Source organism: Rhinopithecus bieti, unplaced genomic scaffold, assembly GCF_001698545.2.
Source record: "Rhinopithecus bieti isolate Rb0 unplaced genomic scaffold, ASM169854v2 scaffold_13014, whole genome shotgun sequence".
In the NCBI taxonomy this organism is placed as follows: domain Eukaryota; kingdom Metazoa; phylum Chordata; class Mammalia; order Primates; family Cercopithecidae; genus Rhinopithecus; species Rhinopithecus bieti.
This window is the reverse complement of record NW_016807364.1, coordinates 1,467,330-1,486,828: the sequence shown is the minus strand read 5'-3', so window position 1 is coordinate 1,486,828 and position 19,499 is coordinate 1,467,330. Positions and strand designations below refer to the sequence as shown.

The 19,499-nt window shown below is 41.1% G+C and overlaps 1 protein-coding gene across 2 annotated transcripts in view; it reads right to left on the bottom strand.

Annotated features, from left to right (window-relative positions):
* Positions 1-19,499, bottom strand: part of CREB5 (cAMP responsive element binding protein 5) — a 415,368-nt gene that overhangs the window by 332,605 nt on the left and 63,264 nt on the right. Inside the window, exons 1-2 of one of the 2 annotated variants that reach the window (XM_017881477.1) lie at positions 17,469-17,534; positions 4,140-4,211 (exon numbers count right to left, since the gene is read on the bottom strand). In XM_017881477.1, the coding sequence (XP_017736966.1) occupies positions 4,140-4,211; positions 17,469-17,471 (75 nt within the window). In that variant the 5' untranslated portion in view covers positions 17,472-17,534. Of the gene's footprint in view, positions 1-4,139; positions 4,212-17,468; positions 17,535-19,499 lie in introns of those variants that run through there. The other variant, XM_017881478.1, reaches the window with a different exon arrangement.

The window sequence follows — 19,499 nt, the reverse complement described above, 5'->3', positions numbered from 1 at the left end:
CTATATTTTATATGTATTTGTATATTCAAAATATACAACATGGTAACAGCTTTCATTTCATATCTAAAAGCCATTTTTTGACTTTGTAAAATAATAGCCTAAAGTAAGATATGAACCAGAATACTTCTTAAATAACAATAATTTCCATAATACCACATACTGACTATAATTACCTTCCAAGTGAGATAATAAAGGACATCATGATTTTTTTTTTAATTCAGCAGGAACATAGCAGCGAATTGAAAATAACGAAAAGACACAGTCTGCAACAGATACAGAGCTGAGAAAGGCCACTGGAATTCAGAACGTGGTTTATTCAGAAGGCAGAGAGAGAGTGAAATTAACATTGAGCTCTGTGAGATTACAGAGGGCAAGAGAAACTCTTCCTTCTGAGACAAAGATAGTGTGGAAGGAGCAATAACATAAAAAATCTCCCACGTGACTGGTGGCTCACGCCTGTAATCCCAGCACTTTGGGAGGCCGAGGCGAGTTGATCACCTGAGGTCAGGAATTCGAGACCAGCCTGGCCAACATGGCGAAACCCCATTTCTACTAAAAATAAAAAAATTAGCCAGGCATGGTGGCACATGCCTGTAATCCCAGCTACTTGGGAGGCTGAGGCAGGAGAATCACTTGAACCTGGGAAGCGGAGGTTGCAGCGAACCAAGATCGTGCCAGCCTGGGTAACAAGAATGAAACACCACCTCAAAAAAAAAAAAAAAAGGTATCCCACATATTATAGGCCATTCCTAATAGAGCTAAGTTTCTTTCCCATGGGGAAAAGGAGAGAAAATCCTTTCTTTGCCCCCAGCACAGGGCAAGCACTGATAACTTCTATTTACTCCCCTTTCCAGTTCTCAGTCATCCTGTCTTCTCAGTGCAGGTTCCCAGGCTGTGAGATGTCCCTAAAGTAAATATCATGGCCGCAACAATTGACTTGACTGTAAGTTTCTAATACCCCAGGAGACCTTTGTGACTCCTGAGTGACTGCTACATTTTCTTAATTCTAACACCTCTTCCATTGAAAGATGCACATATTTTTATAACAGCTTGTCAAGGAAAAAATACACTTCCACATTAAATGAAGACATCGAGTTTTAGAAGCATCTTTACATTTAAATCTGAAGTGGGGGAAGCTTGGAATTGTTCCTTAAAATCAAGAAACTTTGTCAATCCCAATTTCCATGTCTGTCTAACCATTTCCTCGGTCCACTCAGGCTTCTCAAGGAAATGACCTGCTCCTTCACCAAGAAGTTCAAGGTCATTCAAAATGAACTCCCTTCAACCTCTATTAACCACCTCTATTTCAGCATTTTCATGTCACTTCCTTGATTCTCTTTCCAACCCCTCCTTTCTCAGAGGAATTAGCACCCCCACTCCTCCCCAGGTTCATCTATATCCCTTATCTTCTGCGGATTAGCCATGTAAACCAGCATGCTCACTCCTTCTGTCTCACTGGTTTCTTGTCCTTGACAAACTCCAGCTTGGCTATCCTTTCATTTTAAAAAAGCTGTTTCCTTCTCAGGCTACCATTATATCACTCCGCTTCCCGTCACTGCCTAGTGCTCTTGAAAGAGTCCTCTATGTTTGCCACCTCCGCTTCCTCACCACCCACTCACTCATTAATCCCTTGCAGTTTGGCCTCCGCCCCTGCTCCCCTCTCATAGGTTGCCGGCGAGCACCCAGCTGCCAAAGCCAACAGCCTGTGCCCAGGCCTCTAGCTGTCCCAGTTCTAGCAGTGCCTGACACCAGTGACCACACGTCTGTGGCATTCATTTCTTTCTACCCTGCCTGTTGCCAGAAAGAAGAAGGGCTTAGAGCAATACATAAAATAGTTTGGGAGGACATGGATTAGAAGTAGATGACCCCAAAAGAGAAGGGATCCAAAAGAAAGGAAGGCTAAAGCCAAAATGCAAGTCAGAGGGTAGTCATTCTCAACCAGGGGCAATCTGGGCCCACAGGGGACATTTGGCAATGTCTGGAAACATTTTTGGTCATAACAACTGGGGAATGCTTCTGGGATCTAGTGGGTAGAGGCCAGGGATGCTGCTAAACATCGTAAAACACACAGGACAGCTACCCAAGACATAGAATTATCCAGCCCCCAAATATTAATGGTGCCAAGCTTGGAAAATTATTTCATACAGTCCAATGACTAACGTGCAGCCCTCTTCTCTCTGACTTACCTAAATATTAGATATGGCTTACAGCCCCTTCCTTGAAACACTGTCCTCTACTGTCCTCCACAACCCTGGAGGTTGCTGGGAATCCTAACTCACCCTGAACCCTCTTTTGCCTTTGCTGGGTCTCTGGAGAGTCCCATTCCATTAAATGCCCATTCCTTAGCAGAGACTGGCATTTACTTCCCCAAGTAAAGTCAATCCCTGTATTATACTCTTCAAGGTGGCTTATGGTCTTCCTTCATGGAAAATTGCAATTGACTAATTAACTGATTTACTGATCATGTGACTATAGACTTGATTCCTAAACTAGAAGCTCTGTGAGGACATAGACACAAAAGTCTTGTGATTACTGTTTCCCCAGAGCAATCAGATTGCCTGGCATATAGTAGGCTCCCAAAAAGTGTGTTGAGAGATTTGAGTTGAATCAAACTTAATGTGACATTTTCACCACCAAAGCAAAGCAAACTGCTCAAATTATCTGATTCCCTTTGGCTATCAAGACTTCTCTTTAAAGAAGCTGAATGGGAATCAGTTCTACCTTAGGAATTAAGTTTTAACTTAGTTACCCTAGGAACTTAGTAAAGTGACATTCTGCATCCACAATGAAGAGTCCTGGTCTAGCAGGATTTTTACCAGTTACTTATCACTCTGTTTTTTCCTAGTGTTTTCTTCTTCAAAATCATCTCCTAACCAGTTTGCTTCAAAATAATTTTTGCACTGCTCTTGCTATTTATAAGTTAGAAATAAGCATTGACATAAAGCCCCTGGTGTAACTTCTAGAACCTGAGCAAAGGACTCTGGTTGTTCAGTCAGTGGTTGATAACACCAGCAACAATGTCTTACATTTCAATGACCTCTTCCTTCCAAAAGGCTCCCAGAATCCTCCGCCAACTCCCTGGGGAGGTCAATAAGAAGGGTCCTCAATGAACCCTTCTTATTAAGCTCTCATCTGACTGCTAAGCATTTCTCCACGCTCTACTGCCAACGCCACCACATGAACAGGCAGGAGAGTGAGGCAAAGAGTGTAACTCACCACACCTGAAAGACCCCTGTGCTCTGGGTTCCATAACTTGTCCGATATCCCACAGAATGAAGATCTAGGCATGAGAGTAACCACGTGTAGTCATTTTCCAATGACTGGAATGTGGAGATACCCAAAAGGTCAAGAGTAGAAAAAGTCACTGTCACATTCCAAAGGTAAAGTGCAAAACTCTGATTTTAGGTGATGAATGTTTCTAATTTCTTTCAAAGAGACAGATTCCAATATAATAATAGTAGCACTAGCAATAGTAGTAACAACAGTGGACAATAATTGAGCTCATATTGTGTGCAGACCCTATATTAAACACTCTACTGGCAGTATCTCATTGAATCCCCACAATAATTCCACTTGATGGAAGGCATCAGAGGATAAAAGAGATTTAGTCCAACACAGCAGGACAATTTCCCTCTTAAAGTTTACATATGTAGGAAAACTATAGACTCTACAAGAGTTATAGGGAGTTTGGGGGTTTTTTTACTCAAATTGGAAAACAAAGCAAAATAAAATTTAACCTGTGATGTTAAGCTATTTCATCAGTAATCTTGAAGCCCAGCCAGTATATTCAAGTGGCTTTTGTAAAAGTAAGCACTCTCCTTCCCTCTTTCTGAAATGATGGCCCTGCATATTTGGTGGGCAGGATACACCTGACTTGCTTCCAGGAGGAAGTTAAGGGCAGAAATGCCCAACACTGCTACTTCTCAGGGGATGAGAGGGAAGTATTTCAAACTATTCAAAACAGAATATAATGATGGCGATGAAGATGATGATGATCACGATACTGATGGGGAGGGGGACTTTGGTGGTGTCTTGGTAAAGAAGGAAAGCCCAGGGTGGGCATGATTGCCGGGTGAGAGTTGCTTCCCTTTTGGAAAGTAGGCTCTGCATGTCAGAGCACGGAGGATCCGCACACTCACCTGGGAGCAGCCTGGGGCACTGCAGACAAACGGCCTCTCCTGCTCCAAATTCATCTTGGATTCCTCATAAATCTGAAGGATCAGAGGGAAAGGGAGAAGGAAAAAAGAAATCCATGAATATCTTCTGCTTCCACCTGAGCAACGTGAGAAAGGCAATCACTCAGAGCCCCCTTTCTATGCCAATATCAAAATTAGATGAGCAGAACATTAACATGAATGCGCACAGGCCCTGCTTGGCTGTAGTTCTTTGGGCTCACCTAGGTTGGGCTCCTACTGTCCTTTACTTGAGTGCATATTGACTGTACTTGGAAGAAAACTGCTATGGGGGTGGTCGCAGCAGAAATCCTCCCTGTGGAAAACCACCTGGTGGGTGTTACTACCAGGGAAGACCACACCTGTGGAGGAAGGTTCTCAGGCAAAGTGCACACCAACCCTTGTTCAGTACTGCTGAAAGCTTTTGGGATTTGCTACTTAGGACAGCAAGAGGGGTGGCAATCACTGGGTAACTGCCAGTGTGAAAAGGCCACCCCTGAGCAACAGGCGAAATGAGACGCCCACAATCACCCCAGCAAGCTTCAGCATTCCCCAGGGACTACAGAGTAGCTGTGGCGCCAGATTAGCAAGCGATTCTGGTGGCGAACCGTGATCCTCAATTCCCTCTCATCTCAGGCATTTGATGCGCCTCAACAAAAGTTATCCAAGTTACGCAAGAGTAAACAGAAATTCAAAAAATCCCAAAAACATTAGGTTGGATATTTCATTAATTTGGCCTCATAAGCTGACTTGAAATTAATATCAGATTAAGGTTGCTGCGCCCTGATCCAAATACATCATCTGGAATAAGGTAGCTTTCAGGAAAAAAACCTTATAATCAGACAGGCATGGTGGCTCATGCCTGTAATCCCAGCACTTTGGGATGCTGGGGCAGGCGGATCACTAATGTTGGATCGCTAATGTAGTCTCTAATCTGAGGCGGGTGAATCACTAATGTAACCAGCACTGAGGTCAGGAGTTTGAGACCAGCCTGGCCGTCATGGTGAAACCCTATCTCTACCCAAAATACAAAAATTAGCCAGGCGTCGTGGTGCACACCTCTAATCCCAGCTACTCGGGAGGCTGGGACAGGAGAATTGCTTGAACCCGGGAGATGGAGGTTGCAGTGAGCCAAGATCAGGCCAGGGCACTCCAGCCTGGGTGACAGAGCTTGCTCCATCTCAAACATAAACATCAGACACATGTTAAATTACACTGTAGTCTTTTCTTATGTAGCAGTTCAGTTTTTGTTTGTTTGTTTTTTAAATAAAAATAGAGACAAAGTCGTGCTATGTTGCCCAGGCTGGTCTTGAACTTCTGAACTCAAGCAATCCTCTCACCTTGGCCTCCCAAAGTGCTGGGATTACAATTGTGAGCCACCACACCCTGCTGTAGTTCAGTTCTAAGGTGCATACATTAGGCAAAAATTGAATGTAGTCAAAATTACCTTTGCAAATCCTCCCAAAAGCCAATATAAGTATAGCATACATGGTTTTGTGGTTACCAATCCACACAGTAATATATATATAATATATAATATATAATAATATAATATATAATAGGAGATATGCATTTTTAGGCTATTTAAAGTTGAGCAACAATTTAAATTAATTTTTTCTATGTCATACCCTTTTTTTTTTTTTTTTTTTTTTTTTTTTTTTTTTTACCATTTTTTAAGTGTACTTGTAGTTACATTTGCTGCAATGGTATATGGCTCTATTACTCGAATTAAAACCACTGGCTTCTACTGTGCATACAGGAAGTAATTTGCCTCTTTAAAATGTCACGTTGTCTTGTAGGTGATTCCAGTAGGATTCACAAGTCACCTTGTCCCCTGAAATAGGAAGTTCTACTTGGAGTCATAGAATAATCACCCTTTGTCTGAAGGAAGCTTCATTATCTTTCAACCCAAACCAATTATATGGTACTTTGTATGTTGTTACACCTTTCCCCCCCCAAACACTAATATTTTTGGCAATATTCTTTGGGAAAATATATGTATACTTTCACTTTTCTGAAGCACAAAGTGAAAAGACTTGCCTTAGATAACACTGCCAGTCAGATATTTTAAAGCAATATAAAGGAAATTTTAAAATGTAAACCTATTCAAACCACTATTTCTCACAATTATACAACTTTTACAGAGCGATGCATTTTCACTCTCCATTTGGCCACCCATGGATACAGTGATTACCATAATTTTATAGCTTTCCTGTATTAAGCATATTATTTAAAATCCTTTACTGTATTATATTTAGAAGAAGAAAGAAACACAAGTATCTTTGGGATCTTTCTGCTTGCCCTTGTCTGGGGAGTATTGAGCAATTAAAATAACGTCTCATCTTTCACTGTTCATTTGATTTTGCCATCCGTGATCATACAGCATCTCTCTTCCCCACTAGGAATACTGAGAACATGCTACTAAGTCTCAAAATAAGAGGTGACTTTAAAGCTGAGAAAATGATTTTGATCCAAGACAAAATAAGCAATAGAGTTGTCGGGCTATCCATTAATTAACTACATCTTAGTTTTCTAGTAAATTCATTTAAATGCTTTCCTGGAACTTCTCTGTCTCTGTAGCCTTCATCTGCCTGACCATTGCCAGATCATTTAATTACTCCATGCCTAAGGCCCATACCTTAATAAGAAGGGTATAAAAACCAACCTTCAGCAACCTCATTCCTCATCATATTGGCTATGGAGCCTGGTAGATATTTTCAAATTATGGAGAAAGGTCTGTATATTCATGTGTTGTTTGCAGGGGTTTTTGGGGAAGTGTTACTGAAACCTCACTCTAATATTAAATACTATCTATTTATAAAATTATAAAATATAAAGTACTATCTTATTTGCCTAAGGTGAGTCTTTCTTGGATGCCACTTAAGAGCCTTGGTTGCTAATGTAAAATGTTATTCTTACCGGGTAACATTAGATGATGTGACGGTAAAATGAGAAAGTTTCATATGTGCACATTTATGGCCTACATCTGAAACTGGTAATTAATGATAATAATTAGATTAATGTCCAAGCAACAGAAATGATCAAGACTGGAAGTGCTACTGCTGAAAGTTTAAAGAGATTCATTAATAAGCCAAAGTAGGGAAGAGATTGACCAAGCCCAGACACCTAAGTATGAGGAGAAAGTATTTTTCTACCATAATCCAACTCCATCCCAATTCCTGGCCCACCAAAGTACTGACCTTCCCCAGAAAATCAGGCCCATAATGCTAATACTTTGGCAATTCTTTTTGATGTCAACATTGTTTGCCTTATCTTAATTAATGGCTGCATTTGCATATGAGCTGCAGCAAATACTTTAGAATTACTGGATGATGCTGGTGCTTGAAGACAACAAAAGGCTCAGCCACATAGATTCTACTGTCTTGAGTCTTCATGATGTGGATGTTATGTTTAGAGGAATACAAGCAATCTAATCTGTTAGCCACTGAGATATGTCAGTATAAGAAATCATGCCTCAGAAGATACAAGTTGAGAAATACAATTTGTCCTCAAATCACTTACAGTTTAGTCATTGATAGGTTCTACTGAGTTACAATTGTTATATTACTATTTTATTTTAAAACATAAGTGAGTCTGTATCAATGTATTACATGCCATGGATCCCATGGACCAAATATGTTTTAGCAACATAATACTGGAATAAAAGTCTTCAAGTGGAATGGCAGTTGCTAAAATAAGTTTTCAGTGATTAATAAGGTCTGAAGTGAGTGGGTGTGTATATATAAGTGTGTGAACTTCAACTGCTTTATTCTGATGCCCTGCAGTTCCCACATTTAACCCTCTGCAAACAGCATTCTCTTGCTAATTCCTTTCTGTGTAGGTGTTTGCAATAGTTTTTCTAAATGGTACCTCTCTACCATGTAGGCTTTATTACTTTTATCAACGAGTATGATCTGGTCTAGTGTATTAGTCAAGAGCCATCGTTTATTTTTATGGTCTATTATTATGGTTCTTTTCTAGCACATATTGTAATAATTATTCTCTCAAACAGACTCTTATTAAATAAAGCCCTGCATAGATTCTTTAACCATTCATCAGGTGGGGGCAAATTACTCAGACAGGATTTGAATGAGGCTGTTCTCCCTCAGTCCTCATCCTCTCATTTCCCATTCAGTTGTTTTACTGGCTTGGATTTTTTAATGAACCAAGTTTTGCTTGGCAACTGCCATACCCTAAGCTCCACGGCATAAAGCTTACATAGTAGGCGTTCAATAAATGTTTGTGGAATGGATAATGATCCTGAATCATCACAATACGCTGCCCCAAACAGCTTGCCCATTCTCCACTCCTGAGGCAGTGGTTTTCAAACAGTGTTCGCCCTGAATCAAGTTATTGGTGAGATAAGTAGTTTTGGGGACCACTCAGTCTACCTGTTGACAGTTATGGCCAGAGAAGAAATCTCTCCAGATTTCATGGAAAAAAAGTCAAAGGTGCTTTCAGTAGAAACAATGAGTGAATCTAGTTTTATTCAATCTCACAAGTAAATGTATTAATTCATTATAAATCGTCTGTTAATATTGCCATAGATATTGACATCATTAAAGTCCAGTCTATTAACCACATGTGGGCTGAGTATGACCCCTATGAAGCACCTTTGGAAGACACTGAGTAGTCCGATTTCTTTGGTTAGACATTGTCATAATTGTGGCAGATGCTGCCTCATCATTTAACCGTTTCTAAACAGTACTCATTTTTGTTCCTCTTTTCCAAAATTCAGATTCAATAGTCAATTAGAAAAAAATGCCCCCTAAGTTTAATTTCCTTCAAATTTGGGGAAGATAACAAAAAAACTCTGATAACAAACCCTAATAGTACATAAAGTGAGTTGAGGTTTTTCATGGTTGACAAGGAGATGACAAGCTCGATTTACAATTCAAACCCTCGACTGCCACTGGATTCCTCTGACCTCACAATGAGCAAGAATCTCTTTCATTATTCAGTGTTTGACCCCACAAATTCCTGGTCTAAAATGGGAAATCGTCCACAATGGCTCATGCAATCCATTCAAATGCTTTGCCAGCCATTTAGGGATATACTTGGAAATACCATTTCACGAAAGGCAAACACTGCAAAAAGCAAATGATACTGAAAACGTGGACAGCCTACACAGTATACTGTAAATACCTATTGTAAACTTAAGGGTAACAACTAAGCCCAGAGAAGGGGAAAATTGACATCATCTGGTTTGCTGTAATCAGCCAAGAGTGATGTTTGCCCATGTAAATTGTAGAAAGTCATTACTAATCCCTAGTTAACATCAAACTCTAATCTTAGTGGGATGGCACAAGTTTCCTCCATTCACAGCAGATGGACTCATATAGTGATATTGAATTTGCAATAGTAAATAGTAAGACACTACAAGGGCTGTTCTAATCTGAAAACCTGGCATGTACTCTTTTAAATACCAAAAGTTATAGGAACTTCAAAGTTACGACCTGAAATCGTGAGTATCAGTGAGCACTAACAATAATATGGCTACGTCCCCGTCACCTCTGATATTGTTTATCTGGAAATGAATGCATTATAGATCTGAAAGGGGGGCTTGAATTTTAATTGTGATATTGACAACATTTGTCAGCATTTATCACTCTACTGTGAGTGTGGGAAGAGCCTTCTTGGCAGGATTCACATGAAACAGATCGTGCTGCTTTGTTGAGCTTATGAGACCTCAAAAGGGTTCCAGAGGAGGAAACTGGACCTTCCTGAAATGCCAAAAACAGCTGGAAAACAGGAGCACCTTGAGTCAGTCACACTGTGTGACACTCCACATCAATCCTGCTTTCTTCCTGGGAACAAATGTTGTTTATTAATTAAATTAGTTAAGGCCATGGCCAATTTGCACTTCGTGTTTCTGAAACAAAGCAAATATTTATCTCAATACATCTGTCAGAAGGGCAAGGGGACACACACAATAATAACCCAACATGCATTCACCAAAAACACACTCTATTTATTTTCTTCAAAGATGCCTGGTTCTACTTTCAAAGCAAGGATGCAGGTAGGTTATCCCCACATGTGGCTAGCTGTTGGGAAGGAATTATATATGCAATTTGGAGCTAAGAATGTCTTTCTTTAGGAGGGATATTGCATCTTTCATTATCTTATTTGCTCATCTGCAAAACAGTGCCATTGTAGTAAAACACTGTAGAACAGGACCATTCAAAGAGGTATTACGTGAAAACATAACTATTGGAAGCTAACTGTAAATTAAGAGAAAAGTAAGCCCCCTGGATTTCAAATATATCTTTATTTTTCAAACCTGAATATCACAATTTCCAATAGAAAAATAAACACCTTGAATTTCCATCCAAGAAAATCAGTTACTTTGTGTATGTGTTTGAATCCTTTTGTGTGTCTGTGTGTGTCTCTCTCTCTTTCTGTGGGCATCTTCCCTGTCTCTTTGCATGCCTGTTTCTCAGTGTGTGCCTTTCTCTCCTCTCTTTGTGTGTTTGTTTCCTTATGCCTGTCTGTCTGTCTCTCTCACACAGACACGTGCATATACTCATTTTATCAGTAGTGTTCTTACCGCATTACTGGTAAAAGGATCTAGTGGGCTTGTTTCCTGTTGCAGTGTTATTCTTGAAGCGGACTGCTGTCAGAATCTGAATTTCATTGGGCTATTATTATTTGCAGCTGTGTGACCTTTTTAACCCTGCTTTAAAAGTGACATTTCAGCCCTCAAGCTTGAAACGCCTGAATGCTACAAGGTTTTCAAACCAGAGATTTACACAGGGAACAAGACCAAGAGTGGGGCTGTACCTTATAAGCGAACATTTCACCAGAACTTGGCGTGAAGAGGATGTGTTCCTGGGCAGTTTAGAGCCAGTTGTCTCCCCCAGAAGGCCTGAACTTGACACATAAAACTGTGGTTAAAGATTACTATTCTGTTCAAACCAGAAAAATATCCCTGTTCTTCAAAGATATTTGCCATCCCCTGGTATCCCAAAAGCTCAGAATCCTACAACCTGAATCAGAGCCCCCTTTGGGATTGCGTCACACTTTGTGTTATGCTTAGGGGCTGTCAGAAGTTCCCCTCCAATGAGGCCCACTGTTCCCAGGAGGAAGGATTTCCAAACAGCTTTTGTCTCTGGAAACTAACCCGGGTCTTACTTCCCAGAGGGGGCCCTAACAGGAGAGAGTGCTGGGGGCTCACCTCCTCTCACGTACTTCTGCAGAGGTTTGTGGTTTTATTTATGTGGCGTTTACGCTGTGTATAGAAAAACATTCCAGTGGGATTGGGTTTTCATATGTTAGATTCCTCTTTCTTTCTTTTTTTTAAGTTTTCCATATGTTTCTTTAGATCGGAGGTATTTTTTTCAAAGTTACTGGCTAATTCTGATTTTTGTTTCACATAATCCTGTCTTATAGCTTTCCTCTTTATGGGTTCAATAGTTCAGAATATACTTGGTAATAAGCACTTGTGTGAAGCATGAGAGACTCATTGTTGAGTAAGTCACTGAATGCATGTGAGCTGCATTTAGGTCCTTGTCCCCTTGTTGCCATCTAGTACAATACACTTTCTGCAGAAGACATCACATCTCTAAAAAAATGTTTATTTGACATGTGTGTGGTTAACAAAACACTAGTGTAGAGATTCTTAGGTTTTGAAGGAAATATTAAATGTAACCAAATAATTTGGCTTGTTTCTAATGGGACTTAACATAACCTCAGAAAACATGCTGAATGGTGGCGAACTCTCTTCCTTTTACCTGCTGTCGCTGTGCACAAAAGGAAAGAAAACAAAAAAGAAAACTGAGAACAAAACATAGCCAAGGTTTGGGTTGACACTGTCATCTTTGTTTTTCCAGAAAAGAAAATATTTCATTGTAATTTAAAATAACTGCCCCCATGAACTCCTGAGAGAAAAGACTATGATAGCAAAGAAATTCAGTGCAAAACTGGATCATTCTTCATACTGGTGAAAAGCAGCTTGCCTTTTGGAAAATCTAAGAAAAAGGTCAGCTGTACAGTTTTCTCTTCTCCCTTTGTGCCTTACTACAGTAAAATTTGCCTCTTTAGAATTGGAACACATTCCCAAATGGTACTACTCTGCCTCTACATAGATACTTTTTAATGCATTTTGAGTGCATTTGATTTTTAAACAATTTTCATGTAAAATAAATCTCTTTAAATATTCTTAAGAGTCACAACTTTTCAGTCTAGTCTTAGTTTTCTTTTCACACATGCAGATGATTTTTATTGGATAATGTTGGGGGGTTTTTTTGGATTTTTATTCTAGATAAGTATCTATATCTTCAGCAACAATATACATTCGGTCTATCCAATATATGGGTTGAAGTTATACACAAAACATCTGAAAATGTGTCTTTTTCTGCATGAATGTGAGCTACCACATGTGAGACTGCATCAAGCCCAGTGATGCCCAAGCCAGACCACTCTGCTTTCGGTGAAACCAGGAAGAGACTATTTCATCTTACTATTAACTCTTATGATTACATCTACTGACTTCCTCTTGAAAGACATTTGAGAATGATGGTATCAAACTGGGTGCTTTTTTCCCTTGATCCCAGCAGAAAGCTGGGGCATTCCCAAGTTGTATTCTAAAGTAGCCAGCAGTTGTGTTCTGAGCCTGCGACAGCTCACGGTGTCCACTGAACACAGGGTAAAAATATACCGAAGCCTTATTTCAGATTCCTCACACATTCTGCTTCAAATGTCAAGCGTGTGAATAATTGACAGTACTAGGAGGTCACTTAAAGGCCATGTTAAGGCAAAAATCTTACGCCATCCAAAGATTCTCTCATAATTCGAACAAGGTTCTCGTTCTAAATGTTAGCAAAAGGCACATTTCATCTGTCTGCCTGGAAAAGGCATCATTTCCTTGGGTGGCCCAGTAACGGGATTTGGAAATATGTGAAGCCAATTATTGACTGCTATTTTACTGAGGGGCACCGTGGCATTTAGTGGGAGGGGGCCAGGGATATGGGATAGTCCACAATGCACAGGATGGCTGGATCTGTGCAACGCTGGAGTCTCCTGATCTGATAGCCAGTAGTATGGCTTTTGCAAGAATAATTAGAGTGTAAGTACCCACAACTGCCTCGCCCATGCCACCCAGTTTAGGGTAAAAGGCAAATTAAGAATAAGACAACAGGATGAGTGAGGCGTTGAAAACAAAGACCACATACAGAAGAGATGAAAGGGACTAAGTGCGTCCCCACCTCTTTATACTTTTCCAAGAGCTCTGAAAAACTCGGGCAAAGTTAAGCTTATGACAAGGCCAGATTCAATGCCAATTAAAACTTTATGAATATTCAAAAAAGTATGTGAAATTATCATTCCCTGTCAGTGTGAGGGAGGGCTGGGGTCTGTTGCCAACACTTAAACTAAGCATAAGCATACCCTTGCAGGTTCAATCCATAGAGGAGAGAGATGACTAAGCTGGTATCAATTAAGGTGGCTTTTTCTAGGTAAATGATCTGGTTTGGCCACCTACAGCTCCCACTGTCCAGATAACCTTTATCTAGAGCAGTGTTGACTCAACAGTAGCAAAAGAAGGAGTTGCCCTAACATACAAATATATCTCCTGCTCCGATGCCTTTCCACTTGTGATAATTGCCTTGTTGATTTTCTATTATTACTGAGAGGACAGCTCCAACATAGAGAATGTGTTTTCCTTTTTTTTTTTTTTTTGTACTTAAATAGAAAACATCACAAGCTTCTAAATTCTGCTTTAACGTTGCTGGCACCATTAGCCCTCCACTCACAGAATACTTATTAGGGAAACTTTTGCCTCTTAACCAACTTCTCAGTAAGAAAGCTTAATCAGTCCAAAAGAGCAAAAATATACACACATATACATATTTTTTTCTTTTGGCCTGTTTTCTTATTGAGAAGTTTATATATAATATATATAAATATGTATATCTATTCACACACTTTACAGGGATTCTTTCATCCTGATAAACAAGCTTAAGACTCAAAACTCATGCCTAGCTCGTATTGTAACATGAGGAGGATACTGATCGCATAAGCAAGCAACTACAAAACTCTAGGCCCACCTTTCTGCACAAGGTTCACCAGAGTGAAAGATCATTAAACATTTGTAAAGTGCAGAAATGAGCTGTGTGGGGTTTTGTGGGGTTTGTTTGTTTGCCTGTTTGTTTTGAGACATGGTCTCTCTCTGTCACTCAAGCTGGAGTGATCACAGCTCACTGTGGCCTCAAACTCCAGGGCTCAAGGGATCCTCCCACCTCAGCCTCCCAAGTAGTTGGGACACCACAGGTGTGCACCACCACACCCGGCTAATTTTTTAGTTTTTGTAGAGATAGCGTCTTCCTGTGTTGCCCAGGCTGGTCTCAAACTCCCGGACTCAAGCAATCCTGCTGCCTCGTCCTCCTAAAGTGCTGGAATTACAGGTGTCAGCCACCATGCCCACCTAATAAGTTGTGTTTTGGGGGATTCCTAGAGTATTTCCATGGACTAGAAAAGTCCTTCATGTCTTTCTTAACTTCCTACTAAACAAAAGAATCACTCTCTAAAGCCTGCTAATCCACTAAAACACTCTGGGAAAAGCACATGGAAGGAAAAGGCCTTTTCCTTGAACCCCACCACCCACGGGAGGTTAACACTGTGCCAGACTCCAATTCATCAAAAGGTCCAAGCCATTAACAAACAAACGCAGGGCCTTCTCTTTTTATGCCGCAGGGCTCAGGCCCCCAAACAACAGCACCATTTTCAAATCCATACTTCAAATCAGCATGAAAAGGGAAAGAGGATTTCTTTAAATGCCCCTGTGCTCCCAAACCTAGGAGTCCTTCCTAGGCATGAATGTGGTCTCTTTGCTCAGAGGAGCGTAGATCACATACTGGGAAAAACCCAGAACCTGGATTCTTCTGAAAGGGAAAGAAAAAAGGGGAAGGGGGTACAGGCAGCACTCAGCAGGGGCATTGGAAAAGGCCCATGAGACATGCTTATTGAAAGGCTGAAGAAAGGGGAAGGGAAAAGGCCACCCCCAAATCCATACTGGGAAATTGTGGCTGCTCTTGATGGGGCATTGTTCACAAACTGCTTCAGGGAAAGTGGCCTGTGGACAGTGATTGATTACCCATCACAGTGAACTTGTCCAAACATGGTTCAACTTGGGCACACACCAGGAGCAGAATCAGAAACCAAGGACACGGGTCTCATTCATTCATTTCTTCCCCACATCGTCACTGAGCACCTACCATGCATGAGGCCCCATGCTAGAAGAATGAAGGCTTGGTACAAACAGTCCCTGCCCTCTGGGCAATGATTCTCCAGTAGGAAAGGGAAGTGTGCCCAGATGTCCATGATGGAAAGCAGAATTTTAATGACCATAAAGTACTTTTAGTAAAGTACTTTGAGAGTTCAGAGGCCATGAGAAAGCAAGACTGTTTCATTAACTACATCAAATATCATATCATCTCTTCTTTTACAGCTAAATATTTCTCATAATAAGATGCCAGTTCAAGTTGCACATACACATATAACCCCTGGAGCATTATTTTAATTCTTTTAGGAGTAAGGATTTTGTTTGCTTGTTTTTTAAATTTAGGCTTTATTTTGCTTTTAATGCTGAAAAGTAAAACTGCATTATTTATGGTAAACCTAACATTGTGATTAGTAGACCAGATTTTATGTTAGAAAATAAACAATTAAATCTCAGCTCCTTTGCTAATTAGCTGTGGGATCTTAGGCAAGTTACTTAACTCCTCTGAATATTAATTTTCTCCTATAAAAAGACACTAAAGATGATACTGATTTTATCTGACTCAGGGACATTGGGAGGATCAAGTGGGATATTTAGGAAAGCACCTCATAAATGTAAAGTGCTGTGAAATGTTGGTTACTGTTTTTATAGCACAGTCAACTTGCAGACATGGAGTTGCAGAGGTGGCGCATGGCACAGAGTTATGTATACACTTGGTGGCATATGTTGAGAGATTGAAGATTCCAAGGGACGTTGAAGGTTATGATCTTTTAAGAGATCCTGACTTGATGATTCTCTGATAATCTAGCAATTATCCAGTTTTACTTGAAGGTTCTGATCTGCCAACGTTTTACTTGAAGGTTCCCAAGTAGAATTATTTTGTCTTCTACGTGATCTTGAGAAGGATCTTGGAGACAAGTCTGTGTTCCAACTTGGCTCTGCCACATACCAGTCAACCTATAAGCTTGGGTAGGTTTTGTCTGTTTGTTTGTTTTTCATTCCACTGCATTGGGCTCTTTTACAACAATGACAATATCTATTTCTCACAGTTGTTATAAAAGTTAAATTACTGCCAGCCTACAGACGGGTATAATAGGTCACTTGACTCTGGGGTAAAGTTTGGCTGTTGGAACCTGAGCAAGCCAGGCAAGAGGAACTCCTCACCCCGGGCTTGGAGGGGCTGGAGATGGAGCTTCACATGTCTGTTTTCCTTCCTGAAGATGGCTCCTGGCCATAGAATACAAGTAAAGTGCTTTGCTGGCAAGGCCACATCCCCATATGTGCCTGGCTACCCTGTCCCTGCAGTCCCAACCCCAGCCAGGCAGGAAGAGTTCAGAAGGCACCTGGATAAGATGAGAAACTCAGCCTTCTTATCAGTAGGTGCTGTAGGCTTACCTGGAGGCACTGGATATAAGACTGACACAGATTGTGACACCCTCTTTATACCCACTCTCCACTTGAACTATCAAAAAAAAAAAAAGTCCAATCTTCTTTTCATTATTACATTTTCCTTAGTACACTATGTTTTCTTAATCTTAACACTTATTCTTATTTTCACTCTTCCTTATTTTTTTCTTTTCTTTCTCTCCTTTTATTCCCCAAATATCCCATGTGATATTTAATTTAAAAAATGCTACTTTTTCTAAAAAACAGAGATGGAGTCTCACTATGTTTCCCAGAAGGCTCTTGAACTCCTGGACTCAAGCAATCCTCCCACCTCAGCCTCCCAAACTGCTGGGATTATAGGCATGAGCCACCACAGCTGGCCAAAAACAAAAAACTTCTGAATAATGCATGAAGTGTCAGTTAGCTGTGAAAAAAAGGAAGTCATAATATAATCAATGATCTGGTCATTTCAACCTCTAGAGAAAATGAAGAGATGGTGTCTCAATAATAGCAACATTTCCTAACTTGGGGCACTGGGGAAATAAAGATGAATAATCTAATACCTCTGTCCCTAAAATCTGGTCACCTCCAGAGGCAGAAAGGTTTATACATGTGGAAAGCCTAACAGATTTTGAATTTTTTACTGCTTGGGGGTAGTCAACATTTTATATAATGAAAGCATATCTTTCACATACCATCACATCCTATGTGTCAGGCATTTTTAATCTCAAAAAAGCATTTTCCATCAAGGCTGAAAGAAAGCCTTGATTAGACACGGCCTTGATTTATCTCCTCCACTAAGTGCCTCTGTAGGAAACACAGCACAGGGTAAAGTCATTAGAATATGAGTTAGGATGCCAAAATTCCCAGTTATTTCCAAAGCCCTCAGTGTTCCTATCCCCCTTTGCAATACTGACATCAAAGGATTTCTGGTCTTCTCAAAGTGATAGCATTATTTAAATAGTGACATCAAGTTAATGTTTGGAAGATGCCTCAAGGACCTTAAACTCAGTTGTAAGTAGTAGTATGATCGCTATTTCCTCATCCGTCCTCTACTGTTTCCAAAGCAACAGAAGAAACCACTCACACAAACACACACAAAAATCCTCCGGACACCCCAGTTAACCAGTGTCTCCTTTCTTCCCAAACCACCAATCAGCCAGTCATCGGGCAAACAGCTCAAGCACCAGGCAAGGAAAACATGTTATTTTTCTGGGCAAGCCTTAACTTCACTGCCTACAAAACACAGCCCCACGGGGCACATCCCACACATGGGGAGAGCAAGACTCCCATCTCGCATTTAAAACCAATAGTTACCAGTCAACACCCTCGGAAACTGAGGTCAGGATTCCCCAGCATGCACCCTGCAGTCCAAAGTCACTTATTCTCCAGATTTCCTACACAGACCAGTCCTGACATCCCAAGTCATTCCTGCAATCCCTCTCCTACTAGTAATACTCAAAGAAAGCTCCAACAAGAACAGCATAAGAGAAAACTTCCCCTCCCCACAGAGCCTCATTCCCCAGCTGCCCATCACCCAGCAGACTTCTCAGAGGGGGAGAATTTGCTTAGTATCGGCACTGGATGCCCTCTGAAACAGGAGAGTCAGTGGAGTAAGGTAAGAAAAGAAAGCGAAATCCAACAACAAAATCAGGCTTCAGACAGTCCGTTAAAAAATAAGGCTGTCAGGAGCCAAATTCCACAGTGCACAAAAGCCATTTAAAGGCACACCCTAAAACACTCACTAGAAATCTTCAAAGAACAAGGGAGGCTCCCTGCCACAGGCCAGGGTCATGGACCCAAAGGTGACAATGAGACACTCCCAAGAACATCTGGCCAAATAAGCCGGGCACTGGGCCCTTCCAGACACGGGACAGCAGCCTTTGTCTGCTCTCATCCACTGACCTCAGATCCCTGCCCGGGCTTGGCTGCTTCCAGCCTCATTCAGCTGAGCACAGTGCAGGGTCAGCGTTCTTAAGGCATGTGGGAAAGCCACTGTCTTCCTCATCTTCCCCATCTTCTGTCAGAGGACTCAGTCTTCCAGCAAAAGTCTCCCGAGGACCTACCAGGGCCAGGCATTGTATCAGATGTGGGGTAGAAAACACTGAATGAGAAAGATGAGGCCTCTGTTCTCACAGAGCTTACCTTACAACGCAAAGAGACAAAAAGCAAAACAAGCAAAAACACAAGCACAGAAACCACGAAAGTGACCAAGGAAAGTAACAGCACATTTTGGAGAGTTCATTGAAAGAGATAAAGAGGGTGATGTGATAAAGAGAGGAAGGTGCACAAGGAAGCTTTTTATTGTTTTTCTTGGAGATGGGATCTTGCTCTGTCGCCCAGGCTGGAGTGCAGTGGTGCCTTCACAGCTCATTACACCCTCGATCTCCCAGGTTTAAGCAATCTTCTCACCTCAGCCTCTCAAGTAGCTGGGACCATAGGTGTGCACCACTGCGCCTGGCTAATTTTTTTTATTTTTTGTAGAGATGGGGTCCCACTATGTTGCCCAGGCTGGTCTTGAACTCCTGGGCTCAAGAAAACCTCCCACGCCTGGCCTGGGGAAGTTTTTTGAAGGAGGAGGTAATGCTTACCTCTCTGGACAGGTGACATTTAGTTTGAGGCCTGACAAATGCATGTGAGCCGTCTGAAAAGTAAGCAGGGGAGGGTGGTCCAGGCAGAAAGGACAGCAAAAGTAAAGAGCTTGGCATGTCTGAGGGACGGAAAGA